This window comes from Peromyscus californicus, unplaced genomic scaffold, assembly GCF_007827085.1.
Source record: "Peromyscus californicus insignis strain IS unplaced genomic scaffold, ASM782708v3 Scaffold_19__1_contigs__length_69161282, whole genome shotgun sequence".
Taxonomy (NCBI): Eukaryota; Metazoa; Chordata; class Mammalia; order Rodentia; family Cricetidae; genus Peromyscus; species Peromyscus californicus.
The window spans coordinates 5,671,328-5,699,260 of record NW_026294491.1 but is presented as its reverse complement, the minus strand read 5'-3'; the positions used below and the strand labels follow the sequence as shown (position 1 = coordinate 5,699,260).

Here is a 27,933-nt window from a genome sequence, read left to right as displayed (position 1 = left end):
CTCTTGTACCTCAGTTACCTTTGAATGGGGCTATGCCAGGAAGGGAGCCTAGTTAGGTATAAAGGGAGCAAGTTACAGGGAGTAGTCATGAGTGCATTTGCACACTGTTGTGTGCTTAAGCTCTTTAAGAAGTACCCTAGAGGTGCTGGAGAGGTGGCTCAGTGGTTAAGAGCACTTACTGCTCTTACAGAGGACCTGGGTTTGGTTCCCAGCATCCCCATGGTGGTTCATGACCATCTGTTATCTTCCAGGGATCTCGCGTTTTCTTCTTTTTGATCTCTGTGGGCACCGGGCACGTATGTGGTGCATAAACATACGTGCAGGCCAAACACGTAACACTCATACACATGAAATTAATCTAAAAATTTTCATAATACCTTAAAGAGATTATCTGTGTATAAAGAAAGCACTATTTGTATTAGAGATATGTGCTCCCTCCCTTCAAGAAGCGTACAGTCTCCTACAGGAGTGAGCACACATGTGAATACCTGGAGTGCGTGGGAAACCTGTCTGGGATGTAGTTGAGCTGGTCTCTTCCAGAGTTCTGCTTGGAACACTGTGGTTCAGGGGAAGAATGGCTCACATGAAGGGTGAGGAAATTTCACTAACCTGGCACTGCCACGTGTTAGTCCTTTGCCTCAAGCCTCTGAACTCTCAGTTGTTTCCAGAAAAACATCTAGTCTTCATGTAATGTCTGAAGTGCTGCATCAGCTACTGTAGACTGTATGCTCTTACGTACATTTTTAAAAAATTAAATTTAGCCGGGCGGTGGTGGCGCACGCCTTTAATCCCAGCACTCGGGAGGCAGAGCCAGGCGGATCTCTGTGAGTTTGAGGCCAGCCTGGGCTACCAAGTGAGTTCCAGGAAAGGCGCAAAGCTACACAGAGAAACCCTGTCTCGAAAAACCAAAAAAAAAAAAAAAAAAAAAAATTAAATTTAGCCAGGCAGTGGTGGTGCACGCCTTTAATCCCAGCACTCGGGAGGCAGAGGCAGGAGGGTCTCTGTGATTTCGAGGCCAGCCTGGTCTACAGAGTGAGATCCAGGACAGGCACCAAAACTACACAGAGAAACCCTGTCTCGGAAAACCAAAAAAAAAAAAAAAAAAAAAAAAATTAAATTTAATTTAATGCGGATGGCTGTTTTGTTTGCATGAATGTCTGTATCACTTGCCTGTCTGGTCCCTGCAAGGTCAGAGGAGGACGTCATATCCCCGGGAACTGGACTTACAGACACTTGTGAACTGCAGTGCTGGGAATTGAACCTGGGTCTTCTATAAGAGCCCTACTCCAACCCTGCTCTCTGCTTCTATTCTGTGCATGTCGCCTGCTTGTCTGGATTACTGGGATGGTGGAGAGTCCGGCCTGTGTACTTTCCTTTCTCTCGCTGATAAATGGGGGCTCTGTAGAGTTGGTTATAAGGAATTTTTACTTAACTAGTTCAGTTTTACCAAATCACTATGAGGCTGTAGTTAAAAAAAAATCTTTGGGTGGATTCTGGGGTAGAACAAGATGTCCTGACCTCTTGATACCTAAAAGAAGAAGAAAATAATTCTTAAATTCTTAGATGTATATTCTCTCTCTCTCTCTCTGTGTTTCTTAAATTTGAGATAACAGTCTCTAAGCTCAGGCTGGTCTTGAACTTACTGTGAGATGAGGCTGGCTCTGAACTCCTGACCCTCCTGCTCTCACCTCCTAAGTGCTGGTTTTACAGGTGTGTACTACCCTGCCTGACTTCTTTAGTATCTTATATAGTCTTTTTAAAAATGTAGATTTGCAGGGCAGTGGGGGCGCACGCCTTTAATCCCAGCACTCGGGAGGCAGAGGCAGGAGGGTCTCTGTGAGTTCGAGGCCAGCCTGGGCTACAGAGTGAGTTCCAGGACAGCCAGGGTTCTGTTATACAGAAAAACCTTTTCTCAAAAAACCAAAACCAAAAAAAAAAAAAAAGGAAAATTGTATTTCATGACCTTTTTACCTAAATGAATACTTTCTTTTTCTTTTCCTAAATGAATACTTACAAGTGGCTAACAATCATGTTCATATAGGCTTGCCAGAATAAAATACTAGTTATATATATATATATATATTCTTTCAGACAAAAGAAGTTAGAAAAAGTGATGGAAGAAGAAGGCCTAAAGGATGAAGAGGTAATTTACATGGAAGTTCTGTCTTGGGCCCCAGTGTGAAAGGTTGTGCTTTCTCCATCAAGTTAGGTTTGGTGCCAGAGAAGCGTTTGGCTCAGTGACAGGAATTTGAGAGATGGCATGCTTTTGGACTCAGTTTTCATGCAGAGGAAGAAGTTAATTAAATACTCAGGAGAGGGAGGTATCTCTACTCACAGTTATGATAATTAATTAGCCTTAGAATTCTAAGAAAAGATGAAATTAGCAAAACTAAATTAAAATTTAAAAGAACAAGGTGAGCATTCTTACAAAGTTCATGGTGTTTCATACCTGTAATCCCAGAACTTGGAAATTGAGGCAGGAGGATTGCTGCAAGACAGGCCAACCTGCACTAAGTTCCGTAAATGAATGAGTGAATGAATGAATGAATTCACTGAAAAGGCTCCATAGAAGTAAGGTCCATTTCTGATGTCATTATCAAAGCAAAATATTGTCTCAAATCAGCCTGTCTGTACACTGCCCACATACATGAGGCAAAAATACACCCAATAAGGGATGATGCAGGGCTGGCCAGAGGGCTAAGAGGTTAAGAGCACGGGCTGCTCTTCCAGGTCCCGAGTTCAATTCCCAGTAACTACTTCGTGGCTCACCACCATCCGTAATGAGGTCTGGCGCCCTTTTCTGGCCTGCAGGCAGACATGCAGACAGAACACTGTATACATAATAAATTAAAAAACAACAAAAAAAACCTTTAAAAAAAAAAACAAAAACCAGGGATGATGTAGGTAACCAAGCAGCACCGGAAATGCCTTCAGAGATCCGAGTGACACAACCCAGGGCAGTGATAGCAGACGCCCAACACATGCAGGAAAAGCAGGTGACGAATGTGGTATGCACAGGTCCCGGAGGACCCAGCAAAACACACTTAACCTAAGAAAGGGCCCAAGGAAAGTAGGGTTGTCTCTCTTCATTAGAACTCCAACAGTGGACTGTTGAAGTGGTTGAGTCGAAGTTCTCAGATCCCCTTCAGTGTGGCTTGTATCTGATGGCCAGCGAAGGGAGGAGGACCCGCGAAGGAGGCTTGTGTGATGGGGTCATGTGTGAGAAGATTATGCATAGACGAGTGTGGCCCTGCTCCCAGCTGCAGAAGGCATATAGGACCTGGTTTCAGAGTTCCAGAATTTCAACTTCCCTTCCTTTCCTTTGTTTAAACATTAGAAACGACTCAGGAGATCAGCACATGCTCGGAAGGAAACAGAGTTTCTTCGATTAAAGAGAACAAGGCTTGGACTGGAAGATTTTGAGTCTTTAAAAGTCATAGGCCGAGGAGCATTTGGTGAGGTAAAAAATATCCCAGAGCATCACAGCTGCTGACTTAGTAAGAGCTCCCGACTGTGGACACAGCTTGAAATACACAAATGTATGGGGTTCGGTGGGCAGGCATGCAAGGTCACACCCTCGCTTCTCTCTTTTCCCCAATTCGTTGTCTCAGATCACTTCTCTGTCTAGTCGGAGGTGACACTGGCTCTTTCTTTTTTTATTTTTAGATTTTTTTGAGGCATGGTTTCTGTCCTGGATCTCGCTCTGTAGGCCAGGCTGGTCTGGAACTCACAGAGATCCGCCTGCTCTGTCTCCCGAGAAGGCATGTGCCACCAACACCTAGCTGGCACTTTCTTTTCTTTGTTCTTTTTTTGAACAGAGTCACAGTATGTAGCCAAAGTTAGCATCAATTATATGATCCCCCTGCCTCGGGCCCCAGAGTGTTGGGGTTACAGGCATGTACTGCTGTGCTTAGATCCTGATGTTAGGATCCTTTGAAGGATATCAGTATATCAACAGTTCTCCTGTAATCATGACAGTAGCCATTTTATAGATGGTGTCTGTAAATGAAGACCCTGAAGATGCACACTGTCACATGGCTGTTGAGCACCGAGACAGACTGAGTAGAGCCTGATGCTTTAAAGCTTTGCTTTCCCAGTACCACAGTGCTGCTACAGAGAGACCCTGTCTCTCTCTCTCTCTCTCTTTTTTGTTTTTTCCTGAGACAGGGTTTCTCTGTGTAGCCCTAGCTGTTCTGGAACTCACTCTGTAGACCAGGCTGGCCTCGAACTCACAGAGATCCTCCTGCCTCTGCCTCCTGAATGCTGGGATTAAAGGCGTGGGCCACCACCTGGCTGTTGTTCTTGTTGTTTGTTTTTGAACTTTCAGACATTTTCTCCATGAATAAACTTTTACTTTCATGGTTTGTTGTTTTGTTTTTTGACAAAGGATCACACCATAGTCCAGACTAGCTACAAACTGGTAGCAGCCCTGTCTCAGCCTCTTGAGCACTAAGATTACTGTACTCAAGTACAAGTAGACCTGATGTGGTATTTTCATTTTAAATGTTATGATTATTACTTAGACTTTCCAAGACTACCGGCTGATTTTTGTCATGGGTATAATTAGGCCTTAAATTTAAAACTGAAAGCTTTTAAATTAGTTTGGTCAACTAGGAGCCAAAGCGTTCAGTTGCAGAGATAGTTGAAGATCTTTCCAGCCTTGGCATGGCTGAAAAATACATTCATTTGTAACATTAAAAGTATTGTCTGTTTTTTTTTGCTAGTTATTGAATATTGCTTATATTCAAATTATTATGTTTTTCTAGTGTAAATAGTAGTTGTGAAGTCCCGGGTCAGATCCCCAGTACTGGAAATACAAATCCTCAGCTTGGTGGTGTGAACTCGACCTAGCATTACTTTTGTAACCTTCCAGGTGCGGCTCGTTCAGAAGAAAGACACGGGGCATGTGTATGCGATGAAAATCCTGCGCAAAGCAGACATGCTCGAGAAGGAGCAGGTAATGTTCAGCGGGAGCTGCCGTCGGTCAGCTTGCAGACTTGTTGCCCACGTTATTCTTTTTGCTTAGTTAGTCTGTTTACTTTATTAGAGTTTTCTCTCGTTAGTTCTCTTATGTAGATTATACATGTGATTCTACTTTTTCTCCCCAAAAGATGCACTTTTAAAATACAAATAATGGCCGTGAACAGTGAATAATACTTTACATTGGAGGCTGTAGAGGAAGCTCTGGGTCTCCCAGCTATCACAGCTGCACTCTTTTGAGGTCACACTTCGTATGATGGGAGTTTCTTACCAATCCTGAGAAATAACAAGATTTTTGTACTCCTTGGGTGGAGAGGTAGAACTCAGATGTGTCGGAATTTGCTGTGCTCTTTATACCTAAACTGAGATGGGCCTTCTGTGTGGCTCCTTAGTGCCAAGAGAGGCCGCCTTGCCCGTTCCTGAATTAATCTGGAAAATATAAATGGCAGAGCAATGAAAAGTTTCCTTTAATGGTTAGGAGCACTCTCTTGGACCCTGCAATGAAGCTTAGTGATGAGTGCTTGCCTGTGGTGTGCACGGCCCTGGGTTCCATCCCTGCTAACCCACCACCCTACCAAATAAGGACTGGAGCTCACATTGAAAATAGATCTGAGGCCGGGCGGTGGTGGTGCACGCCTTTAATCCCAGCACTCGGGAGGCAGAGCCAGGCGGATCTCTGTGAGTTCGAGGCCAGCCTGGGCTACAGAGCACGATCCGGGACAGGCACCAAAACTACATGGAGAAACCCTGTCTCGAAAAAACCAAAAAAAAAAAAAAAAAAGAAAAAGAAAAAAGGAAAAAAAGAAAATAGATGTGAGATACATACTTAATGCAAATAAGTAAGATGAAATATTCCATGAGATTTAAATATTTGATAGCTTATCCTTTTAAAAGTAAGAGTGTAGACCTTCTGTGGATCTGGTATAGCTTAACTGGTTGCCCAGAAACAGGTAGCAGTGGATGATGCTGTAGAATTCCGGTGTAGGTCAGGGATCTTGTGCCAGGCCAACTCTCCGTTTGGAGCCCAGCAGTGAGGACAGAGACTGGCCTCCTGTCTAGTCTGTCTGCCACTGAAGGAGTCGAGTCACAGAGTCTTTCCTGCCTATGTTTGAGTGCCACCTCAAAGTTGAGGAGTTTTGGGGCTGCAGAGATGGCTCAGTGGTTAAAAGCGCTGGCTGCTCTTCCGAGGATCTGGATTCAATTCCTAATACCCTCATGGTTGCTCCCAATAGTCTATAATTCTAGTCTCGGGGAGTCTGCCACCCTCTACTGGCCTCTTGGGGCACTGCATGCACATGGTACTCAGACTACCCATGTAGACCAAACAGCCATACACATAAAGATTAGTTTGTCATTTTATTTTCTTGTTCACATTCTACTCGGAAGCCTTGGAATCTTGATTCCAGTTGAAAGCAGGTCTTTAGCAGCTCTTCAGATATTATTGCAGTTTAAGCAAACACCAACTTAATGAAAGTCCTATAGCCCTGTTTCCATGTTACCTAGAGGACAGCATGTAGGTACTGACGGGAGCACCAGTTAATCTCGTGAAGGAAACAGTTAACTGTTAATTAGTCAGGATATCTGTAGATCATGAGTAAGTTCTACAGTGTGTATTTCCTGTAATTGTAGCCAGCACTCAAAGCTTGTGTCAGTTGGTTAGCATCAAAGAGTTATAAAGTAGGGCTGGGGAGAGGTACAGAGTGGGAAGGTGCTTGCTGATAACTAAGCCTGATGACCTGAGCTTTGTCAGGTAGGATCCACAGAGTGGAGACGAGAACTGATTCCTGGACACTGTCCTCTGACCTCTACTCACACACAAGACACACATGGATACAAAACAAAACACTGAAAAAATTAGAAAAAGGAGCATGGTGCTGTACCCCTTTAGTTCCAGCATTGGGGAGGCAGAGGCAGGAGGATCTCTATGAGTTCGAGGCCAGCCTGGTCTACATACTGGGTTCTAGGACAGCCAGAGCTATGTAGAGAGACTTTGTTTTCAAACAAACAAACCAGTTAGAAAAAGGAAAAGTTATTTAGTAGATACATCATGACTGGAAGCTCCACATAGCAGGTGATCTAAACAGAAATTATAAAATCTTTTCTCAAATATTACCTTTTCTTCATGGTTAATATCTCTAATTTTCATAGTGAAAGTAAATATTAATTAGAATTTTAAAATAATGCATTAATTGGAACATTAACTTGATTATTCAGGTCACCTTAGTTGATGGACTCAGTTCTGTCCTTTGATCTTAGTATGTGGCCAGCTAAGTCCTGAAAGCATTCAGTGCTTATGCTAGGTAGGTATGAGAGGTAGGCCAGCACAGCTCTGTCCTCGTTTTTGGGTAGCGCTGATACTGTTTTCGACTGAGAATCTAAGTTGTCATGTTGTAGGTACTGTTTGTTTCCACTTCTGAACTGAGCAGGGTTGATCACTACCTATTGAGCTCAGGTTATTCTTCTGCCCCACACGGGGTGTTTCTGTTACCTGGAAACATTTAGAAAGAGGAGACATGAGCATTAGGTAGGCTCGTCAGTTCTCTTTCAGGGCGGTCGATGCAGTTGCACTGCTGTGGAAGGACAAGACTGGCTGGTATGTCAGCTTCCTTAGTGCCTTAGATGTTACGGCCAGGGAAGAGAACCTTCTGGTGTGAGCCGCACTTCTGCCTCTGTATTCAGCTGACTCCATTTCTAGATCTCATGGCTTCTGGTTGCCATGTCAGCCTCAGGAAAGAAGGATAAGGTAGACTCCTAGTGGTTAGCTTTCCTCTTGACAAACAGGAGACATTACAGTCATCATTCTGTCCTCCAAGATGAGCGACAAGTGGTAATACTAATGCTTTCTGTTTTCCTTGGATCTTTGTAGTAGGTAGGGACCCAGGAGAGCAGAGGTCACACTCTTCTGGCCTCCTAGTGACAAGGCCATTGGTAGAGCGCAGGTCAGCAAGCAGCTGTAAACTTTCACAAGCTTTTCCTGTTTCAGCAAGGCAAGGTAGAGGTCGGGCTGGTTTTGTGATTTCATAGCACTGTTCTTACCTCCATGTGCCAGAAATAACACTTAACACAAACCTAAGGATTTTCACACATTGAGGCTAGAGTTCCCCAAAGAGCCATGTTCCTGTAGACTGGAAACTCAGATATGCCAATTATTATGCCCTCAAGCCCCACGCGGCTTGGGAGAATAGGCAGGTTAGAGATAAGTCAGGAGATGATAGGGTGTGTCTCCTAGTGAGTAATGGAAGAGCATGTGGTCCTACTGAAGATATCCTACCAAAATGAGCAGTGTGTAAGCATCATATTAGATAGAACCACAGAACTGCCAGTTCGTGAATCTTCAGGCATCTTTGACTTTGGAACATACGGTAAAAACTTAAGATCAAACTTTTATCACAGGCTTGGACTGACTGTGATGAACTTAGATTTGATTCAGCCTATCTTTGGATCTTATGACACTTAAAAAATAAAGGAGGAATGAATTTGAGAATATGTAATAATGTTTTTTTATTACTCTTACATATTTTAAATAATATAAATTTGATATAGTCATCATCATTTTGGAGACAGGGTTTCATGTAGTCGTGGCTGGCCTCAGATTTGTTATGTAGTGGAGGAGGATGGTCACTGAACTCCTGATCCTCCTCCTCTGTCTCTCAAGTGCTGAATTTATAGCATACCCACCTCCTCCCCAGCTTCACTGGTGCTGGGATCAAACCCAGGGCTTCATGCATGCTAGACAAGCCATTTACCAGCTGAGCCACACCCCTGCTCAGAAGGCATTGCATTTGAACAGAATGATTTTACCAGTTTCCCTAAACTGCCTGTAGCTCAGTTTCTTTTTAGCTAGATGTTGCAGCAAATGTAGAAAACTAGAAATGCCATGATTTTGAATCTATAACCCAGTAAAAACTTTATTTTTTTTCATATTGCGGTGTAGTGCACAGAGTGGGCTAAGTGCTGTGGCACCATGGTATCCTAGAATTGTCACTCAGGGCTCTGTTACTTTGATATCACTGTGAGGGGCACATAGCTGAGTACTTATGGAACATGAACACTGTGTAGAGTGCTTTTGTAGCATGAGCAAGGTCCTGGGTTCCATCTCAGGCAGAATGAAACCAGAACCAGACAAAAACAAGTTCACCTGGGTAATGCAGACTGAGGTGGGGCTATTTATCCTATGGGATTATTAGAACTGTGGGCTGGGGATGCTGGGAGAGGGCTTGTTTATCCCTGGTTCAGCGTTCTCACTACACAAACCAATGTGGCAGTACATGCCTATAATCTTCAGTTGTGGAAATGGAGGCAGGAGGATCTGAGTCCAAGGTAAATGTTGGCTGCATAGTGAGTTCAAAGCCAACATGGAAGATGTGAGACTCTGCCTTAAAAAAAAAAAAAAAAAAGATTATTAGGACAAATTATTTATATATATATTATATAGCTATATATAATATATATTACATATATGAATGATAATTTTAACTAATCAGTGGTTTACTTCCTGACATTGCTACAATTGCTGTTGCATTGAAACCGTTCATTCATGTTGGCAGTTTTAAGAGCCTTTCTTACCAGGTTTCTATTACTGAATTCCTTCAAGTCAAATGTCAGTTTCAAGTTGGTCAGTTTGTGATAGCAGAACTTTTGCTCATCACAACTAAATACTCAGAACAGTATTTAAATTGTTTAAACAGATATACAGTTTACAGCAGAGCAAGGCTTGTCATTAATCAAATGCGTATACCTCCAGGTTGGCCACATTCGTGCGGAACGTGACATTCTAGTGGAGGCAGACAGTTTGTGGGTTGTGAAAATGTTCTATAGTTTTCAGGATAAGCTAAACCTCTACCTAATCATGGAGTTCCTGCCTGGAGGTAATTACTTCACAATGAAAGGTCGATTTCCCTTTTGTTCTGTGGTTTTTCTCTCCCATCAACAATTAACCCTTTCTCTACTTGTAACTGCTCACAGAGTCTGTGTCTAGTCTAGGTCTGTGAAGGAGGTCAGTGCCCGCCTGTGCTGGTGACTCTCTGAGGTCTTAGCCTTCCTTCACTCCCCATTTCAGATGGATAAGTCTTCCTGTCTCTTTTTCCTCTAAACATGTGCAGACAGAGTAGGGGGCTCTGTCTGCTTCCCTGCTGACGGGACCCTGCATGCTGTCCAGCGATCACACTGAGGCCATAGACTCCTTTGCTTCAACCTTTTGCTTTCTTTCTCTGTGATTTATTAGTAAAGAGTGATTTTCTCTTCACCTATATTAATATCTAGAGTCCACTTCTCCTTTCTGAGATTTCAAGCTTAGACAGCTACAGAGTAAGCCAGAGCAGAGCATCCCATCTGTTTTGGGGACAGTCTCTCCTGGCAAACCAGTGAACCCTAAACAAACAGAAGACAAGTGGTTTGTTTTTTTTCTCTCTCTCTCTCTTTTTTTGCATTTATTTATTTGTTTGTTTGTTTTTACATCCCAACCACAGTTTCCCCTCCCTCCTCTCCTCCCAGTCCCTGTACCTCTGTTTGGTTTTTAACAAAGCAAATGTAATTTATTGGGACAAACTATATTGATCTTGTGACACCCCTTAGTTTAGACCCAGGGTCACCAGTAATTTTTCCTGACAAACAGATCAAGATCACAATAGAGTTGGCTAGTAGAATGCCCCCCCCCCCTTTGTCTTAAGCATTTATGTGTCAGCTCTTAGAGAGTAAGAAACAGCCTGGCCACCAGCTCCTTACCATATGTCTCCCTAGCTATTACTGCACTAATTCCTTAGCTTTTCATGTCCCTTGGACCCTGCTCTTTGAACTTGGTGATGCTGGCCTTCACAGCCATAAACCAGCTGGCCTGAGCTCTCCCACCATCTAGGCAAACTCACACGAGTCAGGCCATCAGCTTCCTGCTCTGCTTGGTAGTGAGTGACAGTGCATTGCATAGTGACCTTGGAGTGGATTCAGCCACTGTTCCTGGTCTCAGAGTGTTCCCAGGAATGCTGAGGACTCAGTTTTCAAGTCTTGGGCCTTTATTTAATTTTTATCCAAGGGAAAAATTCTTGCCAAGAAATCAAGAAAAAAATAAGAATTATGAATGAAATGCCCCTCAGAAGGCAGCATGAGACTCTGAGGTCAGAGGTCTCTTTTCCTTGTTTCCTACTGTAAGTAGCTCTATATGAGGTAGACACTGAACCTTCCTGTGTCTCTTAGCTTTTTATCTACCTGACATCCTTTCTTTGCTTTTGTTTAATTGCTGAATTTTAGGGTATGAATCTTTTTTCTCTTGCTTTATGATGTTAGTATTGAACTTTACACTCTTACCTTGCAGGAAACTAAGGAGTTTATCATTAGATTAACAGTTCTGTAATGGATTAAGTACTCTAATAAGATGTTAGGAGAAGGCCCTGGTGGTCTTGAGAATGGCCAGTGTGCTCGCCTGTCAGGCAGTTAGTCTCCAGTGTAGAGTAGTGGGTTCCGCATTTGCTGACTGATGCTCGCTCAGCTGCCCACAGGCCACTTCCTCTTAGTTTGCCTCTCTGTGTTAGTGGAAAACCTTGTTTTCAGTCTCCCTAAATATTATATTTTATTTGGCATTTCATTCTAATGACAGCAATTCAACCTGTGTGGAATTGCCATTTGCCTCTAGATATAGACAACTTTACAGATACTGGAGCAAACATAAAAGTACAGTAAGTCACTCACTGGGTGGTGGGCACGCCTTTAGTCCCAGAACTCAGGAGGCAGTGGCAGGTGGATCTCTGGTCTACAGAATGAGTTCCAGGGCTGTTACACAGAGAAACCCTGTCTCGAAAAAAAAGAAAAAAGAAAAAGTAAAGTAGGATTTTCCCTCAAGTCCAAAATACTGTTGTAAGCAAATACACTGTATTCATGGGAGAAATTCTCACTTCTCTGAAGAGGAAAATCAAATCATAGCATAATAGTCATCATTACTTAGCTTAGGTACAAGATGTGTTTTTCTCTGTGACTGGTTTTTACCCTTAAGTATTAGAAACCTCTTGCTGTTTCTTCCCATGTCAGCACTGCGGGTCAGTCTCTGGGACACAGCACAGTTGGGTTTAGTTGACTTGTATCTGAAAACTGGTTCTTACTCACATTTTATGGTGTGTGTGTGTGTGTGTGTGTGTGTGTGTGTGTGTACATGCATTGTGTGTGTATGCTGGTGGCTTTGTATCTTTCTGCTTCCAGGGGACATGATGACCTTATTGATGAAAAAGGATACTCTGACAGAAGAGGAGACTCAGTTTTACATAGCAGAAACAGTATTAGCCATAGACTCCATTCACCAGCTGGGATTCATCCATAGAGACATCAAACCAGACAACCTTCTCTTGGACAGCAAGGTATGTGGGGGCGTAGCACCCTGACCAGTGTGTCTGCTGAGCTAGGCAGCTTGGCTGTAGTGTCTGTGTACATGCGGTGCTGATAGGGGAATAGCGATCCACCTTGTGTGGTTTCTCCTTTTTACGGGGGGGCGGTGAGACAGAGTTTCTCTGTGTAGCCCTGGCCATATTGGAATTTACTCTGTAGACCAGGCTGGCCTCCAACTCACAGAGATCCGCCTGGCTCTGCCTCCCGAGTGCTGGGATTAAAGGCGTGCGCCACCACCAGCGCCCGGCTGTTAGGTGTTTTTCATTGTCGTAAGATGGGTGGGGAGCAGTATGTTGCCGAGAAGTGTAATGGACGCTGGAAGGACAGAAGGTAGTTTTCTCCCTATCCAAGAGTCTTTGTCCATCCGTCACGTGTTTCTTCTTTCCTCACAGGGCCATGTGAAACTTTCTGACTTTGGCCTTTGCACAGGCCTGAAGAAAGCACATAGGACAGAATTTTATAGGAACCTGAACCACAGCCTCCCCAGTGACTTCAGTAAGTGCCCTCCCTGTTCCCTAACCCAGTGTGTAAGAGTGCTTGCCCTGGTAACTAAACTACGCAGGGAACGTGGAAGATTCTCACACCATGAGTTCTAGAGAAGAAAGGTAGTACCTTTCTATATTTTCTGTGCTGCCTGACGAGGTGAGATGAGTGCTTCCAGGTGTGATAAGGCAAATGTTGGGAAGGATTTCTGGAGAACTCTGCCAGGAAGGTGCCGGTGTATCCACGGCACAGCAAGGAGTGGTGAGATGAGAGCTCTCAGGACAGCTGCAGACTGGGTTTATTGCAGGAGCCTAGTGAGGTGTCTGTTGCTGTGAGGAGACACCACGGCCACGGCAACTCTTGTAAAGGAAAACATTCATTGAGGGGGTGGCTTAGAGGTTTAGTCCATTATCATTATTGTTGGAGGGATTTGCTCTTTTTTACTCTTTGGGGGGCCCGCCACCCAGCTCCCAAATAAATCACACACAGAGGCTTATTATTATTTATGAATGCCCAGCTTTAGCTTGGCTTAGTTTCTAGCCAGCTTTCCTTATCTTAAATTATCCCGACTACCCTTTACCTCTGGGCTTTTCCTGTTCTCTGACTTCTGTAAATCTTACTCTTTTTGGCTTGCTATGTAGCTGGGTAGCTGGCCCCTGGAGTCCTCCTCCTCTGGCTCCTAGATCTTCGATCTCTCCTCCCAGTTTTCTCCTTGTATATATATTCTCTGCCTGCTAGCCCTGCCTATCCTTTCTCCTGCCTTGCTGTTGGCCATTCAGCTCTTTATTCGACCATTAGGTGTTTTAGACAGGCACAGTAACACAGCTTCACAGAGTTAAGCAAATGCAACATACACGAAAGCAACACACCTTAAAATAATATTCTATGACAGTCATCACGGTGGGGAGCATGGAGCCATGCAGGCAGACACGGTGCTGGAGAAGGAGCTGCTGCATGTTGATATGCAGGCAACAGGAAGTAGACTGCCTCAGTGGGCATGGCTTGAGCATATATGAGACCTCAAAGCCTGCCCCACAGTGACACACTTCCTCCAACATGACCACAGCTACTCTAACAAAGCCACACCTCCTAATAGTGCCACTCCTTTTTGGGGGCCATTTTCTTTCAAACTACCACACCAGGTGTTCTTTTCCACCTGAGCAGTATCAGGGCATGGAAGAAAGAGTATGTAGTAAAATCACAGTTGAGGCCTGAGGAGATGGCTCCATGGGTGTAGTGCTTGCCCTGCATCCATGAAGACCCAAGTTTGACTCCTAAAATGCATAAAAAAAGCTAGGCACGAAGGTACATGGCTGTAACCCAGCAATGAGTGGGTGGGGACAGGAGGACTCCCTGGGGCCAGTGAGAGACCCTTCCTCAGAAACAGAAGTAAGAGAAAAAAAGTAAAAGAAGAAAAGAAAGAAAAAAAGAAAAGAAAGGTGGATGGCATCTAAGGAATGATACCTGTGTTCCTCGGGCCTCACACATAGATAGGTACGGGGACACACCCGCACGTGCACCTGTACAGACTCAAACACACAAATCCCAGTTCATCCTAGGAAACTCAGAGTGCACCCTAACTCCAGGAGTCTACTTGCTGCTCTTGAAGCTTCAATTATAAGTTTTAGAAATTGTGAGTGTTGTAGGTCAGCATGCATGGGTCAAGCCCATCTGCAGATTCAGAGTGAGTTGATCTGGATTTTCTGGAATGCTACAAACCGGGTCTGAATAAGTGTGAAAACTGAACATATAGAGCTGTGAGAGATGAGGGGGAATCATCTGAGTGTATTACATGTGTATGGGAGGTGACCACAAAACAAAGTGAGTAGGAAGAGCGTTGTTGTAACTCAGTAGTACACTGCTTGCCTGGCATGCAGAGAGCCCTCATTCCTCCAACAGTACCACCACCAAAACCCCCAAACAAACAAAAAAGCACATACATACACAGTTGATACACACTTGGGTTTCTCTCTCTGCAGTTCTGTGAAGGCCTGGCTGTTCTCTCTGGCAACATGAGCCACATGAAACTGTTGACAACTCCCACTGTGACTCTTGGAGGGCTGTGTCTAGAGCTTCGTATTGGGGTGATAGAAATGAATGGAAAATGAGTCACCAGAGTTGAATTGGTTTTGTTTGTTTCCCTTATTTTGGTGGTCTGAGATGGGAGTCTCTATGTATCCCAGGCTGGCCTGGAACTCACAGAGATCTGCCTTCCTCTGCCTCCCACTGCCGCGTCTGACTTTACCCAGGGAGTTTAGTGAGTGTATGGTATGACTAGTACCAGACCCCCAAAGTACTAAGCATTCTTTTCTGAATTTTGATTAGGACTTGATTTTTCTACTTTTAGCTTTCCAGAACATGAATTCCAAAAGGAAAGCAGAGACCTGGAAAAGAAACAGACGCCAGCTAGTAAGTAATATTGGAGGCTTCTAAAAATATTACAAACCAGTCTGACTAATTTTTACAATGAATACAAATGGGCTGGAGATGTAGCTCAGTAACAGAGTGCTAGCTTGGCATGCACAAGGCCCTGGGTCCTGTCCCCAGTACCAGCTATCACCAAGCAAAACAGAAGCAAAAACCAGAAAGGCACATATATGTCCAGTTGATAAACATCTGAGCATCTCCCTTGTGTGGAGTCCTTCAGCAACAGCACTGTCACTGGGCTGGTAGCCTCCAAAGGAGTTCTGTGAGGAGGGCAGATAAATTAGGCAACAGTTGGTGAGTTTTCGGGAGGTGACTTCATTCCAGCTTTCTAATAGGTAACAGTTCCTTTCTTCCTGTCCTCCCTTCTAAGGTATAAAGGGTTCAGTTAAGGTGGGGACCTCAAAGTAAGGCTAAGTGTAAACCTCTGCTTTGAGTATTTAAGGCATTGTCTATTTATTAATTTATTTTGATATAAAGTCTCCTATAGTCTAGGCTGGCTTAGGACTCATTATTTAGCTAAGGCTGGCCTTGAACACACGCCCCCCCCACCCCCCCCAGTCCTCTTGATTCCACCAACATAGTAGGACTATGGATGTATTTTCAGGAAGTATCTCTCAAACTTGTTAAGATGTTGATCCTGTTAGTCAAATCAGCACTCCTGTTCATCTGTCTTAACCTTTTCTTACATTGTGGTAATCAGAATTGGAGAGGGGAATTTAAAATTTCTATAAGTGTTTGACTATGTCCACATTTAAAATTGTGCCCCATTGGAGCTGAGAAATAGCTCAGTGGTTAAGAGCACTAGCTGCTCTTCCAGAGGTTCTAAGTTCAATTTCCAGTATCCACATGGCTGTGCACAACCATTTATAATGGGATCCGATGCCCTCTTCTGGTGTGCAGACATGCATAAGAACAAAGCCCTAAATATATACATAAATAAAATTGTGCCCCATAAGCTTCAAAGTAAGTAAGTCATTTTACTGCATTTACCTTGATAGTATGTTGAAAGCAATTTAAATAGTATACATTCACCCCTGAAATATTACTGTCTAGGAAAACTTTGGTCTTACTCTTTCATTTGTGTGTGCATGAATGCTGCCTCTGTGCATGTAGGTCAGAGGACAGCTTGTAGGAATCTTGTCCCACTGTGTGGGTCCTGGGACTCAAACTCAATTCATCAGGCTTGGTGGCAATTGAGCTATCTTGCTAACCAAAACTATCGTGTGTGTGTGTGTGTGTGTGTGTGTGTGTGTGTGTGTGTGTGTGTGTGTGTGTGTTTTAACCTTTCATTTTTATTTTATGTGTGTGGGTGTTTTGACTGTATGTATGTCTGCATACCATGTGTGTGTGTGTGCCTGGTATCCTCAGAGTCCGGAAGAGAGCATAGAATCCCCTTGAAGGAGTTACAGATGGTTGTGAGCCACTGTGTGGGTTCTAGAATTTAAAACCAGCTCCTTTGCAAGAGCAGCAGTACTCTTAACCACTGGGCCATCTCTCTAGTCACACCAACATTTATTCTTTTTGTTGTTGTTTTTTTTTTTTTTTTTTTTTTTTTGGTTTTTGAGACAGGGTTTCTCTGTGTAGCTTTGGCTGAAACTCGCTTTGGAGACCAGGCTGGCCTCGAACTCACAGATCACAGAGATCCGCCTGGCTCTGCCTCCCGAGTGCTGGGATTAAAGGCATGCGCCACCACTGCCTAGCCTGTTTTTGTTTTTCAAGACAGGGTTTCTCTGTGTACCTTTGGCTGGCCTGGAACTCACTCTGTAGACCAGGCTGGCCTAGAACTCATAGAGATCCATCTCTGCCTCCTAAGTGCTAAAATTAAAGACATGGGACACCATCACTTGTCCCCCAACACTTATTCCTAGTGGATGATTTCTTGATTTGTTCATATCTGAAAACTAAGCATGTGCTGTACTTCACAGCAGCAGTGGTCACATGTACATGTGTAGAGAGAGTAGCACTGTGATTGTGCACACATACAGTAATAACTTGGCAGATCTCTGAGTGAAGTGCTGGCTTAGACTTTCTTTTTTCTTTTTTTTTAGTAACCACTTTTTTTTTTTAAGATTTATTTATTATTTATTATGTATACAGCATGTATGACTGCAGGCCAGAAGAGGGTGCCAGATCTCATTACAGATGGTTGTGAGCCACCATGTGGCTGCTGGGAATTGAACTCAGGACCTCTGGAAGAACAGTCAGTGCTCTTAACCTCTGAGCCATCTCTCCAGCCTGGCTTAGACTTTCTTGCTGTGCTTTTACTAACTTGCCTTAAGAGGAAGTAGGTGACAGGTATAGAATAGCATACTCAAAGGGACAGAGCTACACTCACTTAATTTTTGACAAAGGAGGCAAAAACATACATTGGAAAAAAAGTAGCCTGGGGCTGGAGAGATGCCCTTCAAGATACTGGGGTAGGCTGGACCTTTGTGAATAGAGCATCAGTAGCACGTGTCAACAGATGGGACCACTTGACAATAAAAAGTTTTTACAGCAAAGGAAGCAGTCATCAGTGCAGACAGCCCATAGTGGAGAAGAGCTTTACCAGATACATTTCAGACAGGTGACTAATATGTAGAACTTGCAAAGAATTGCGGAAATTAAATACCAAGGGAGTAAAACTGTCAGTCAGCAAATGGGCAGGTGACCAGAGTAGTTTTCAAAAAGGAAACACAGGTGGTCAATAACTCTTTTTAGAAGTGTTCAGCTGCGCTTGCTAGTGCACACTTCCATTTATTTATTTATTTATCTATCTATCTATTTATTTATTTATTTTTTTCGAGACAGGGTTTCTCTGTGTAGCTTTGCGCCTTTCCTGGAACTCGCTTTGGAGACCAGGCTGGCCTCGAACTCACAGAGATCCACCTGCCTCTGCCTCCTGAGTGCTGGGATTAAAGGCATGCGCCACCACCACCCAGCACTAGTGTACATTTTTAATCCCTTGGGGGACAGAGAAAGAGAATCTTTGAGTTCGAAGCCAGCCTGATCTATGTCATGAGTCTTGGGCTAGGCAGAGCTGTATTGTGAGACCCCAAAACAAATGTCCAGTAGACCTTGCCATCAGGGGAATGCAAATACTTTGAGGTAACACCTCAGCCCAGTCCTAATGGCGACCATCAGCAGATCTGACAAGGAATCTTGGAGAGGGTGTGGAGAGGAGGTGCCTGTACTCGTCGGTGTGGTGGAAATCATACAGCCACTGTGGAAATCAGCTACTTGCTGAGCCACCTCCCACCCAAACAGGACAGGTTATTAAAGTTATTTTTTTTTTTTTTTTTTTTTTTTTTTTGGTTTTTCGAGACAGGGTTTCTCTGTGTAGCTTTGCGCCTCTCCTGGATCTCACTCTGTAGACCAGGCTGGCCTCGAACTCACAGAGATCCACCTGGCTCTGCCTCCCGAGTGCTGGGATTAAAGGCGTGCGCCACCACCGCCCGGCAAGGTTATTAACCTCAACTATGGGCTAGCAGATGAGAGCAGAGCTGATCTCAGATTTGCCTTACACGTGACAAACCCCAAATGGCCGGCTTTGGCTGCACGGCCTCCTAGGGTTTGTAGCCTCGGGTATACATGAGAGTAAAGTACTGGCATCTGGAGACTGTTCTTGTTCATCACAGAAAGCCTGTGATACAGAGCCCATCTGCAAGCGTTTGGCCACTAGGCCTTTCGTTCTCACTAACAGGGCTTCCCTTTGGGGATGCTCTCAGGCCACGTAGTGCGTGTTGGAAGTAGGATGATTTGGAGCAAGGCATTTCATCTCCACACTGGGCTGTCCCTTCCCTAGTTCTCAGGCCTTGAGTAATGAGTTTGGATGTCAGGTTTTAGCTGCATCATTGGGCTAGCTAGTTCTTCCCTGCAGACATCTTTTTTAAAGATTTATCTATTTATTATGTATTCAGTGTTCACTTGCATGTGTCCCTTCAGGCCAGAATAGGGCACCAGATCTCATTACAGATGGTTGTGAGCCACCATGTGGTTGCTGGGAATTGAACTCAGGACCTCTGGAAGAACAGCCAGTGCTCTTAACCTCTGAGCCATCTCTCCAGCCCGAGCCTGGTTCTTAATAGGTGGTTTATGGTGTGGGCTCTGGGTATGTTTAGGAGGGGTCTTTTGTCTTACTAACAAAGCTCTATCGTTTATTTTGGAAAGTGCTGTAGCTGATGAGTTTGTAGTAGACTTGGGCTGTCCTACTTTCGTAGTTTGGGATGCCCCTGGTGGAGCTCCAGGCCTTTGGTCTCGGGAATAACATCCGGAGCTTAGGTACACCTTCCTGGCCAGGCCTGCCTAATGTGTGTCTGTATTTTAGGCCTTCTCTACAGTGGGCACTCCCGATTACATCGCCCCTGAGGTGTTCATGCAGACCGGCTACAACAAGCTCTGCGATTGGTGGTCACTTGGGGTGATCATGTATGAGATGCTCATCGGTAAGTTGTTGTGTGCTTCCTGAGGGTTTCTGTGCGCCCAGGAAAGACTTCCACTCTTACTCTGGGTCCCGTGGAGGCCAGCTAGGCACTGTGCTTACTGGCCTTCAGAGAGAAGTTTCCTTGATGGCCAGCTCTTTCAGACCAGTCCCATTGTTGTCAAAGGTTCCCTGACCTCTCGTGTCACCTGTGCCGGTCATGTATTACTTACATGTCTTCTGTCCCTTCACTCTCCCCATCTGGCCCCTTTAGCCACTCTCACTTACCAAGACATTGTGGACAGAGAGCTTCACCAAGGCCGTGCCTCTCTTGGTTTGTGAGTTGTGACTTGCTTCCTCTCTCGAAGCCTTTACAGCATGGAACCTTTGTTCCTCCCTTGATTTGGATGGAGTGTCACATTGACGGCATGCCTATGTGCCGTGGAGCCCTAACGGATGAGTCTGGATAACAGGGTGGGAACATTGGATGTGGATGTACTCCGTGTGGAGGACACGCTGGGGATAGGGAGTGCAAGTCTTTATCCTCTTGCTTGGACTTCCAGAAAACAACAGACAAGAGGCATGATGGTCTTTTTGAAACCTACACTTTTCCCTCCTCCGCTTGCTTGACACTGTGCCATGTGAAGAGTTCCCTGGAAAGGGTCATTTCATGGTGTGTGTCTCTTTCTTTCTTCTGCTGGCATGCCGATTCCCACACTGCGACTCTGCTTGTCCTTTCCTTTCTCAGCATCGGCTGTTAGCTGGCTTTCCAGTCTTCACTTTGAGTTGGCAAAAATGAAAAATGGTGGTAGATAGCTGGGCAGTGGTGGCCCACGCCTTTAATCCCAGCACTCGGGAGGCAGAGGCAGGCGGCTCTGTGAGTTCGAGACCAGCCTGGTCTACAGAGCGAGTTCCAGGAAAGCCAGGGCTACACAGAGAAACCCTGTCTCAAAAACAAAACGAAAAAAGAGGGTTTAGATACTTTCTGGGGAGAATGAAAGTCCCGCCAGAGTGGTGGACGAATGAGCATGCCGAGGTGGTAAGTTGCTGTTAGAGACAGAAAACCGGATCCAGAAGTGCCTCAGAGTCTGGGTTCTGGGCAGTAAAGCTCCCACACTTCTGCTCATTGCAGGCTACCCACCCTTCTGCTCCGAGACCCCACAAGAGACATATAAGAAGGTGATGAACTGGAAGGAAACTTTGACCTTTCCCCCAGAAGTTCCTGTCTCCGAGAAAGCCAAGGGCCTGATTCTGAGGTAACAGAGCATGTCCCATGCTCAGCCTTGTGACAGGAATGAATCCTGGGTGCTCCTGCTTCCTCCAGGGGTGGGATTTGGGGGAAGAGCATGCAAGAGCCTGGCTATTCATTTTTCTGAAGAAACTGTTGGAGTGTGTTGAAAAGCCTGTTTTTTCCAGGTTCTGCTGTGAATGGGAACATAGAATCGGAGCCTCTGGAGTTGAGGAAATAAAAAGTAATCCTTTTTTTGAAGGTGTTGACTGGGAACATATCAGGTATACACCATATTACATTATCCAGGATTTAACATAACTTCGTATTGGAGGGGGAAGGTGTTCATCCCCCAGTGCATGAGTGAAGTTCACTCTTCCCTTTAACCTTGGCATTGGCTCTGGGATCAAATTAGGTCAGCAGGTTTGCGCAGCAAGCACCTTAGGTGTGTAACAGAAGATGATTATGAACTCCTGATTCTCCTGCCTCTCTTCCTTCCAAGTGCTTAGATACCATCCAGATTGTGTTTCCTTAGTCTAGTTTGGGAGAGTCATCATTGGCAAGCTCTGTAAAGGAAGAGAGCCCTTTAAACATTTAGAGTCTTTCATTTGCGGTGAAAATGGAGTCAGGCTTGTCCGCTGTGTGCCACAGGATGCAGTAGACCCAGCAGTGACTGACAGAATAAAGTAAAGGGTGTCTAGAAAGCATGCGGTTTTTCTCATACCCATCCTCTATGGTTGAGGGCCTTCAGCTGTTCGTGCACACCAGGTAGAGGCTGTTTCTGGGAGATAGAGGACCAGTGAGAAGAAGGTGAAGGGGTCAGTACAGAGGGCAGGAGAGAGGGATGGAAGAAGCTTTTGAGAGGGTAGGGAGGAGGTGTGGCTTAGACTCCTGGACTACCCGCTGAAGCAAGCACCTGCTGTCATTAGCACTCAAGGATTACTAAGCAGAAAGTGTCTTGCCATTTTATATTATAATGTGTTTTGATTTAGATCCTTGAATTTTGTTGGTTGGTTGGTTTTTGAGACAGGGTTTCTCTTTGTAACAGCTCTGGCTGTCCTAGAACTGCCTTTGTAGACCAGGCTGGACTTGTGAAGCTAGCCTGGGACTCCCAGTCTGCTTTCCTTGGCTCCGCTGTGGCCAGCATCCCTGTGATTTTCTCTTTCCAGTGGAATCAGGGAAAAGCCCAATGCAGGCTGCATGGAGCCTCTTTCTTCTGTTGGAGTAGTTAGTGCTCCACTTGGGGACGGGCGCATTGACACGGAGCTGCAGCTGTTCTCCTGTCTTTCTGATGGAATGCCTTTTTTATTTGCTTGGTTTTGTTGTTGTTTTTTTTTTTTTTTTTTTTTTTTTTTTTTTTTGAGACAGCATCTCAGCCAGGTGGTGGTGGCACACCTCTTTAAACCCAGCACTTGGGAGGTAGAGGCATGCTCTCTCTGAATTTGATACCAGCCTGGTCTACAGATCAAGTTCCAGGACAGCCAGGGCTACACAGAGAAACTCTGTCTCAAAAATCGAACTAACCAAACAACAACAAAGAGACAAGGTCTCTGTGTGGCTCTGGTTGTCCTGAAACTCACTAGGTATACCAGGCTGGCCTTGAACTCACAAGAGATCCACCTGCCTTTGCCTTCCGAGTGTTGTGATTAAAGGTGTGCACCATCATGCCTGGCTGAATTACCAGTTTTGAATGATAATTTTGCTCGGATGCAGTCAATTGGCTTATTTAGCATTTAGAGAAAAAAATGCTGCCTACCAGTGAATAGTCCTCCCATGTCAGACAGGGTTCTTCTGAGAAAGACTTGGTCAGCATCCTCCATGTGAATACTGACTGGTGATTTGGTGTGTCTGTTCTTGGCAGGGAGAGACCAGCTGCCATATCTATTGAAATCAAGAGCATCGATGATACCTCAAACTTCGATGAATTTCCAGAGTCTGATATTCTTAAACCCACAGGTAATCCCATTACTGGCTGACATTGAGGCCTCAGAGTTGCATCATCCCCTGCAGTTTTGGGGTGACATTTACAGATTCTCCTCAGAAAGTGGAGGGGAACTTCTGACCCTCTGTAAGTAGTTAGTACTGTTGGGTAGTGGTGAGACCACTGAATGGGACGTGAGTACATATCTGTGTCGACACGGAGCTGGCCGAGCCTGTCACAGTGCTCCGTCTTTTGTTACTCACCGGGTTAAAGGTTAGGGGAACGGAAGTGACTGGAGCAGGAAAATAAAGCTTTGGTGTTCAAAATTTATTTATGCATATGGCTGCTCTGTCTGCATGTATGCCTGCAGGCCAGAAGAGGGCGCCAGATTCCACTAGAGATGGTTGGGAGTCACCATGTGGGTGCTGGGAATTGAACTCAGGACCTCTGGAAGAGCAGCCAGTGCTCTTAACCACTGAGCCATCTCTCCAGCCCCCAAAATAAAACTTTTAAATATTTGTGTGGAAATGGAAAGTTCAGAGAACATAGGTGAGCAAAATAGAAAATTCGCACAGTGAAAAAAAATAATGCTTTCCAAATGGGAACTGTGCTGTGTTCTTCGGGTGTCAGGTCTCTGGGACTGAGCTGTCCTTGAGGTAGGGCAATGACTCAGTCTCTTCCGTTTCTTTGATTGCAGTGACCACAAGTAATCACCCCGAGACAGACTACAAGAGTAAAGACTGGGTCTTCATCAATTACACATACAAGCGCTTTGAGGGCCTGACAGCCAGGGGGGCCATACCTTCCTACATGAAGGCAGCAAAGTAAGGCCTGTGCTGGGAACCCTAAACTGGGCAGAGTTCTCGGTACAGCATTGTGGTTTGCCTCTCACGCTCTTGAAAGAACTTCCAAGAAGTTTGTAGACCCCATTAACACGTCATAGTCAAGTCTCTGAAATGTGATTGTAAGTGGCTGTCCCCCACAGTGCACCAGGGAACGGACAGGATGAAGACAAGCATTTCTCCAGCAGCCACAAGCGGCTGCCTCGCTTCTCTAGAAGCTCTGTGAGCCAGTTTGTTAGGTGTTTCAAAGAGAATTTGAATTGCCGTGAAGGGGACAAAGAGCCATCATCCACCATTACTGAGATTATATACACTGATACCAGCCAATGCCTGTGTTGTGGTGATATGCCACCTGCCAAGCCCACCAAGTATTTCTTTTCTCTTTATAGCTGAAAATCCTACAGTTAAAGAAATAACGCAATAATGAAAATCTATGTGAACAGCCAACAGTGTGGCTGAAGGAACGATCTCCATCCTGTGGGTGTGGGTGTTTTCTCCCCATACCTCGGCCTGGGCGAGGAGCTTTCCCCAGCCTTCATTCATGGTGCACTTTACTTATGGTACTAGGGCAAAGACCCGGATCCACTGACCTATCTCCCCATCCAAAAGACTCATGCTGCTCTTCTGAGTGTTGATGGGGAGGCACTAGTGTGATCCTTTGTGGCTGTTAGCCCATAAGCCACTGGACACTGCCAAGGAGTTCTGGACCATGTTCAACCCTCACTCACTTTCTCTTCACGGCTATTTGAGAAGATCTTGAGACACGTGCTGCCTACCAGCAATACCCGGAAGTGCTCCCAGGACGGCTTGTTCCTGAGAACACAGCGGAGAACCCGGTGGAGGCTCTGGTGCTGCCATGCAAGATCTCACAGCCTCCTTGGAAGCCAAGGCAGACGCAGCCCAGAGGAGTCCTCGGGCTCATTCCTCAACTCATGGTGCAACTGTGTTTGTCTTGGTTTTTCCCTATCCCAACTTCAAGTAGCCATTTTGCCTTGGAATCATGATTACAAATTTTTCCTTTGCAGATGCCTTCCTGGGGGATACTTGCCCCTGCACCCAAAAGGGTTGCCTGCAGCTTGGGCTGACCTGGCCCCTCTGCTGTGGCGTTCTCTCATGAGAAACACTGAATTTAGCACAAAGTGCCTTCTCTGTCACAGCTGCTGCCACCTTTAGAAGATTTTTGCTGCGTCAGAAAAACGTGGAGGTTCATATGAATGCATTATTCGTTTGGTTTCAAGTGTTGACACCTGTTAAGTCATTATTTGCACCTGCGTGGTGACTTGCAGTGTCCTGGCCAGGCTACAACTGGGACTCGCTCTCTGCCAGGCTTGACGTTGTGAAGGTCAGCTCTGTCCTAGCTCAGCCATCAGAGAGTAGAATAAGACTTAAAGTTGTAAGCAAAGCTGCTTTGTTTCCATGTCTTAGATGAAGACAAAGGGATGTGAGGGAAGTCTTCACTCTGGGGAAGGGTGCTGGATGTGGTAGCTCCTTCTCTTTGTGCAGAGCCTGCCAGTGCAAAGGAGACAGAAGGGCCTGGGTGGCTCTGAGCTCTCTATTACCAAACAGTTGGGGTCCTGATCCCTGTGTGTTTGCAGGAGTGTGTGAGCATGGGTGAAGAGGTGATATAGAGTAGTGGTGGGGCCTGTGTGGTGGGGAATGCTTCGTTCTGGGGAAATGCCCACATTTTAACTACTCAACCTTTGAATAAACTGTGAAAACAGTAATGGGACTTGGTGGTTTCATTCATTCATTATTTATTTATTTATTATGTGTACAGTATTTTGCCTGCATGTATGTCTGCACACCAGAAGAGGGCACCAGATCTCATTACAGATGGTTGTGAGCCACCATGTGGTTGCTGGGAATTGAACTCAGGACCTCTGGAAGAGCAGCCAGTGCTCTTAACCTCTGAGCCATCTCTCCAGCCCCTGGTGGTTTTATTTAATGTGATGTATTTAAAGTATCTGTGGTTTGAAATACAATCAAGTGGCCCCTTTCAATCTTTGTCCAGAGATACTGGATCACTGCACTGTTCTCTTGATATAAAATGCTGTCTTGGAGCTGGTCTTCTGAATTGGTATTCATAGAAAGAGAGTATTGAGGCCCCTCAGGGGACAAAACACTTGCTAGACAGGTGTTGTCACTGGGTCATACAGGAGCCTAAGGGCTGACAGTGTGGGACTTCCCATTTTATGTATTGTGTGTGTCACAGCTTGTGTGTGTGGTGTTCACAGGACAACTTGGAGCAGTCAGTTCTGTCAGCTCTAAGGGCCCAGGGGATCAACTCAGGTCCTCAGACTTGCTCCTGGCTGTGCATCTCATCAAAACTCTATTTAAAAAAAAGATTTTCATGTTTATCAGTTTTGTTTGCATGTATGTCTGCACCATGTGCAGCAATGCTCTAGGAGCCTGGAAGGACATCAGGTCCCCTGAAACTGGAGTTCAAACAGTTATATCCTGCGGTGTTGGGTGCTGAGACCTTGTTAGTAAACTGCAAAAACTCTGGCTTTGGTGTCCCGGGTTTTGGCACCAAATGTAATTAATGTAAGTAAATTGATGGCTGAAACTGCAAGGAGACAGTTCAACCCTAGAGGGCGAGGTATCCCGGACACTTCAGAGCTACTCAGGACAAGAGCTCTGCCCTGAAGGTGTCCTGGACACCTGGAGCTGTTTAGCACAGCTCTGATGGCTGAGACTGCAAAGAAACAGCCCAACCTTGGAAAGGAAGGTTTTCTGACTTCTCGGGAGAGTCAGGCCTGGAACTGCTTCAGCAAGGAAGGGTATCTGACTCTTCGGGAAGGTCAGGATATACCTGGTATGATGGTATGGTGGGGGATGGTCTCCCCGCAGGACACAGCAATCCTGCTCCTCTCCTGGAGAGCCACAATCTCTGGCTCAGTGTTACCAGCTCTTTCTCGCTCAATCCACTATGGGACGTCCCAGCAGGGTTCTTCTGTTCAGCTCCCCCTTGCTCAGTCCACTATGGGATGTCCCAGCAAGGTTCTTCTGTTCAGCTGTCAATGAAGGTCTTCACCCAATACTCTTTTGACAAAGAGGTTTATTTGGGAAGGAGGAGTCCAGGAGAGTAGCTGCCTCTACCAGGGTGGAGAGAACAGCTCACAACTGACCCGGGCAAGGCGGTTTATATAGGATGTCTAGGGGGCAGAGTCAACTGTGATTGGTTAGTTTATTTTCTGCCCAGGAATTGGCCAGTTTTGTGAGCAAGGGGCAGAGATGGCCCTGATTTCAGGGCCAAACTGTGTTTCTTTCACTGGCCTTTCTTGGCTTTTTGACACTACCTCTAAGGCCAGGGCACATTTCTTTCACTGACTCTGATTCTAGGGGTCAAGAGTGTTATTTTGGTACTAGTCTCAGAGTCTTCTGCCTTGGTATGTTCAGGTCTTGCAGGTGTAGAATCACTAGGTTCTGATGTTGTCATATAGGTCTTTATGTTGTTGCCTGTATTTTTGCACTGGCGTCTACTCATCTCTTCCTCCGCTCGGTGTAGGCGGTGTCTGTGTCTGGAGGTGCCTCTCTTGTTCTAATTGAGTCTTGGTTCACTAGGAATTCTTTGTCGAATTGGTGCTGTTGGGCTCTGTTTCTCCGGGAGCAGCTTAGTCCAATCAGTGGAGCAGTTGTTCCCAGTTGGTGCAGGGTGGGCTTATGGCTCCAGTGGTTGTTGGGTTTGCAGGGGCTAGTTTTTTTTGGTGATGCATCAGGGAAAGGTAGCTGTCTGGGCCCTGGGGCTCCAATGGCTGGGGCCTAGGGGTTAGAGACCTGGTCTGCTGGTCCCGAAATGGTGCCTAACTTGTTCCCAGTCGGTGTAGGGTGGGTTTATGATTCTGGTGATCTGGTTCGGTGGCTGGACAGCTCCTTCTCCTGCTTTCTCAGGTCGCATTTTGCTCGCTCGTTAACTCCTCAGCTGATCTTGTTTCCTCAGACTGCAGACTGCAGGCTTCTGAGACCTCTCCCGAATGGGTCTCAGCTGAACAGGTTGATCAGTAGGGCAATCTCACCAACGCCTCCAAGCTCGTGGGCTTTGCAGGACTGGCAGCTGGGCCCTGGGCTGGCCTCAGGCAGAATGTTTGGTCTGTTCTGGTCGTGTCCCACAGAGATGGATCCTTCCCCCAGTGCTGGAATTAAAGGCATACCTGCTCCCAATCTCTCTGAATTTGAAGGTAGTCTTATCTACATAGTGAGTTTCAGGCCACCAAGACTCTTTCAACAACAACAACAACAACAAAAGGACCATCAAGATGGTACTATGGGTTAAGGTGCTCATACA

At 45.5% G+C, this 27,933-nt stretch overlaps 1 protein-coding gene across 4 annotated transcripts in view; it reads left to right on the top strand.

Moving 5' to 3' along the window:
* The window catches only part of Stk38 (serine/threonine kinase 38), a 34,174-nt gene extending 8,802 nt beyond the window's left edge, over positions 1–25,372 (top strand). For all 4 annotated transcript variants that reach the window (XM_052744442.1, XM_052744443.1, XM_052744445.1 and 1 more), the window contains exons 3-14: positions 2,092–2,143; positions 3,338–3,460; positions 4,874–4,957; positions 9,725–9,848; positions 12,166–12,320; positions 12,741–12,843; positions 15,179–15,240; positions 19,565–19,682; positions 20,790–20,913; positions 21,074–21,169; positions 22,747–22,841; positions 23,504–25,372. In XM_052744442.1, the coding sequence (XP_052600402.1) occupies positions 2,092–2,143; positions 3,338–3,460; positions 4,874–4,957; positions 9,725–9,848; positions 12,166–12,320; positions 12,741–12,843; positions 15,179–15,240; positions 19,565–19,682; positions 20,790–20,913; positions 21,074–21,169; positions 22,747–22,841; positions 23,504–23,634 (1,267 nt within the window). In that variant the 3' untranslated portion in view covers positions 23,635–25,372. The remainder of the gene's footprint in view (positions 1–2,091; positions 2,144–3,337; positions 3,461–4,873; positions 4,958–9,724; positions 9,849–12,165; positions 12,321–12,740; positions 12,844–15,178; positions 15,241–19,564; positions 19,683–20,789; positions 20,914–21,073; positions 21,170–22,746; positions 22,842–23,503) is intronic.
* Positions 25,373–27,933: the final 2,561 nt, after the last annotated feature.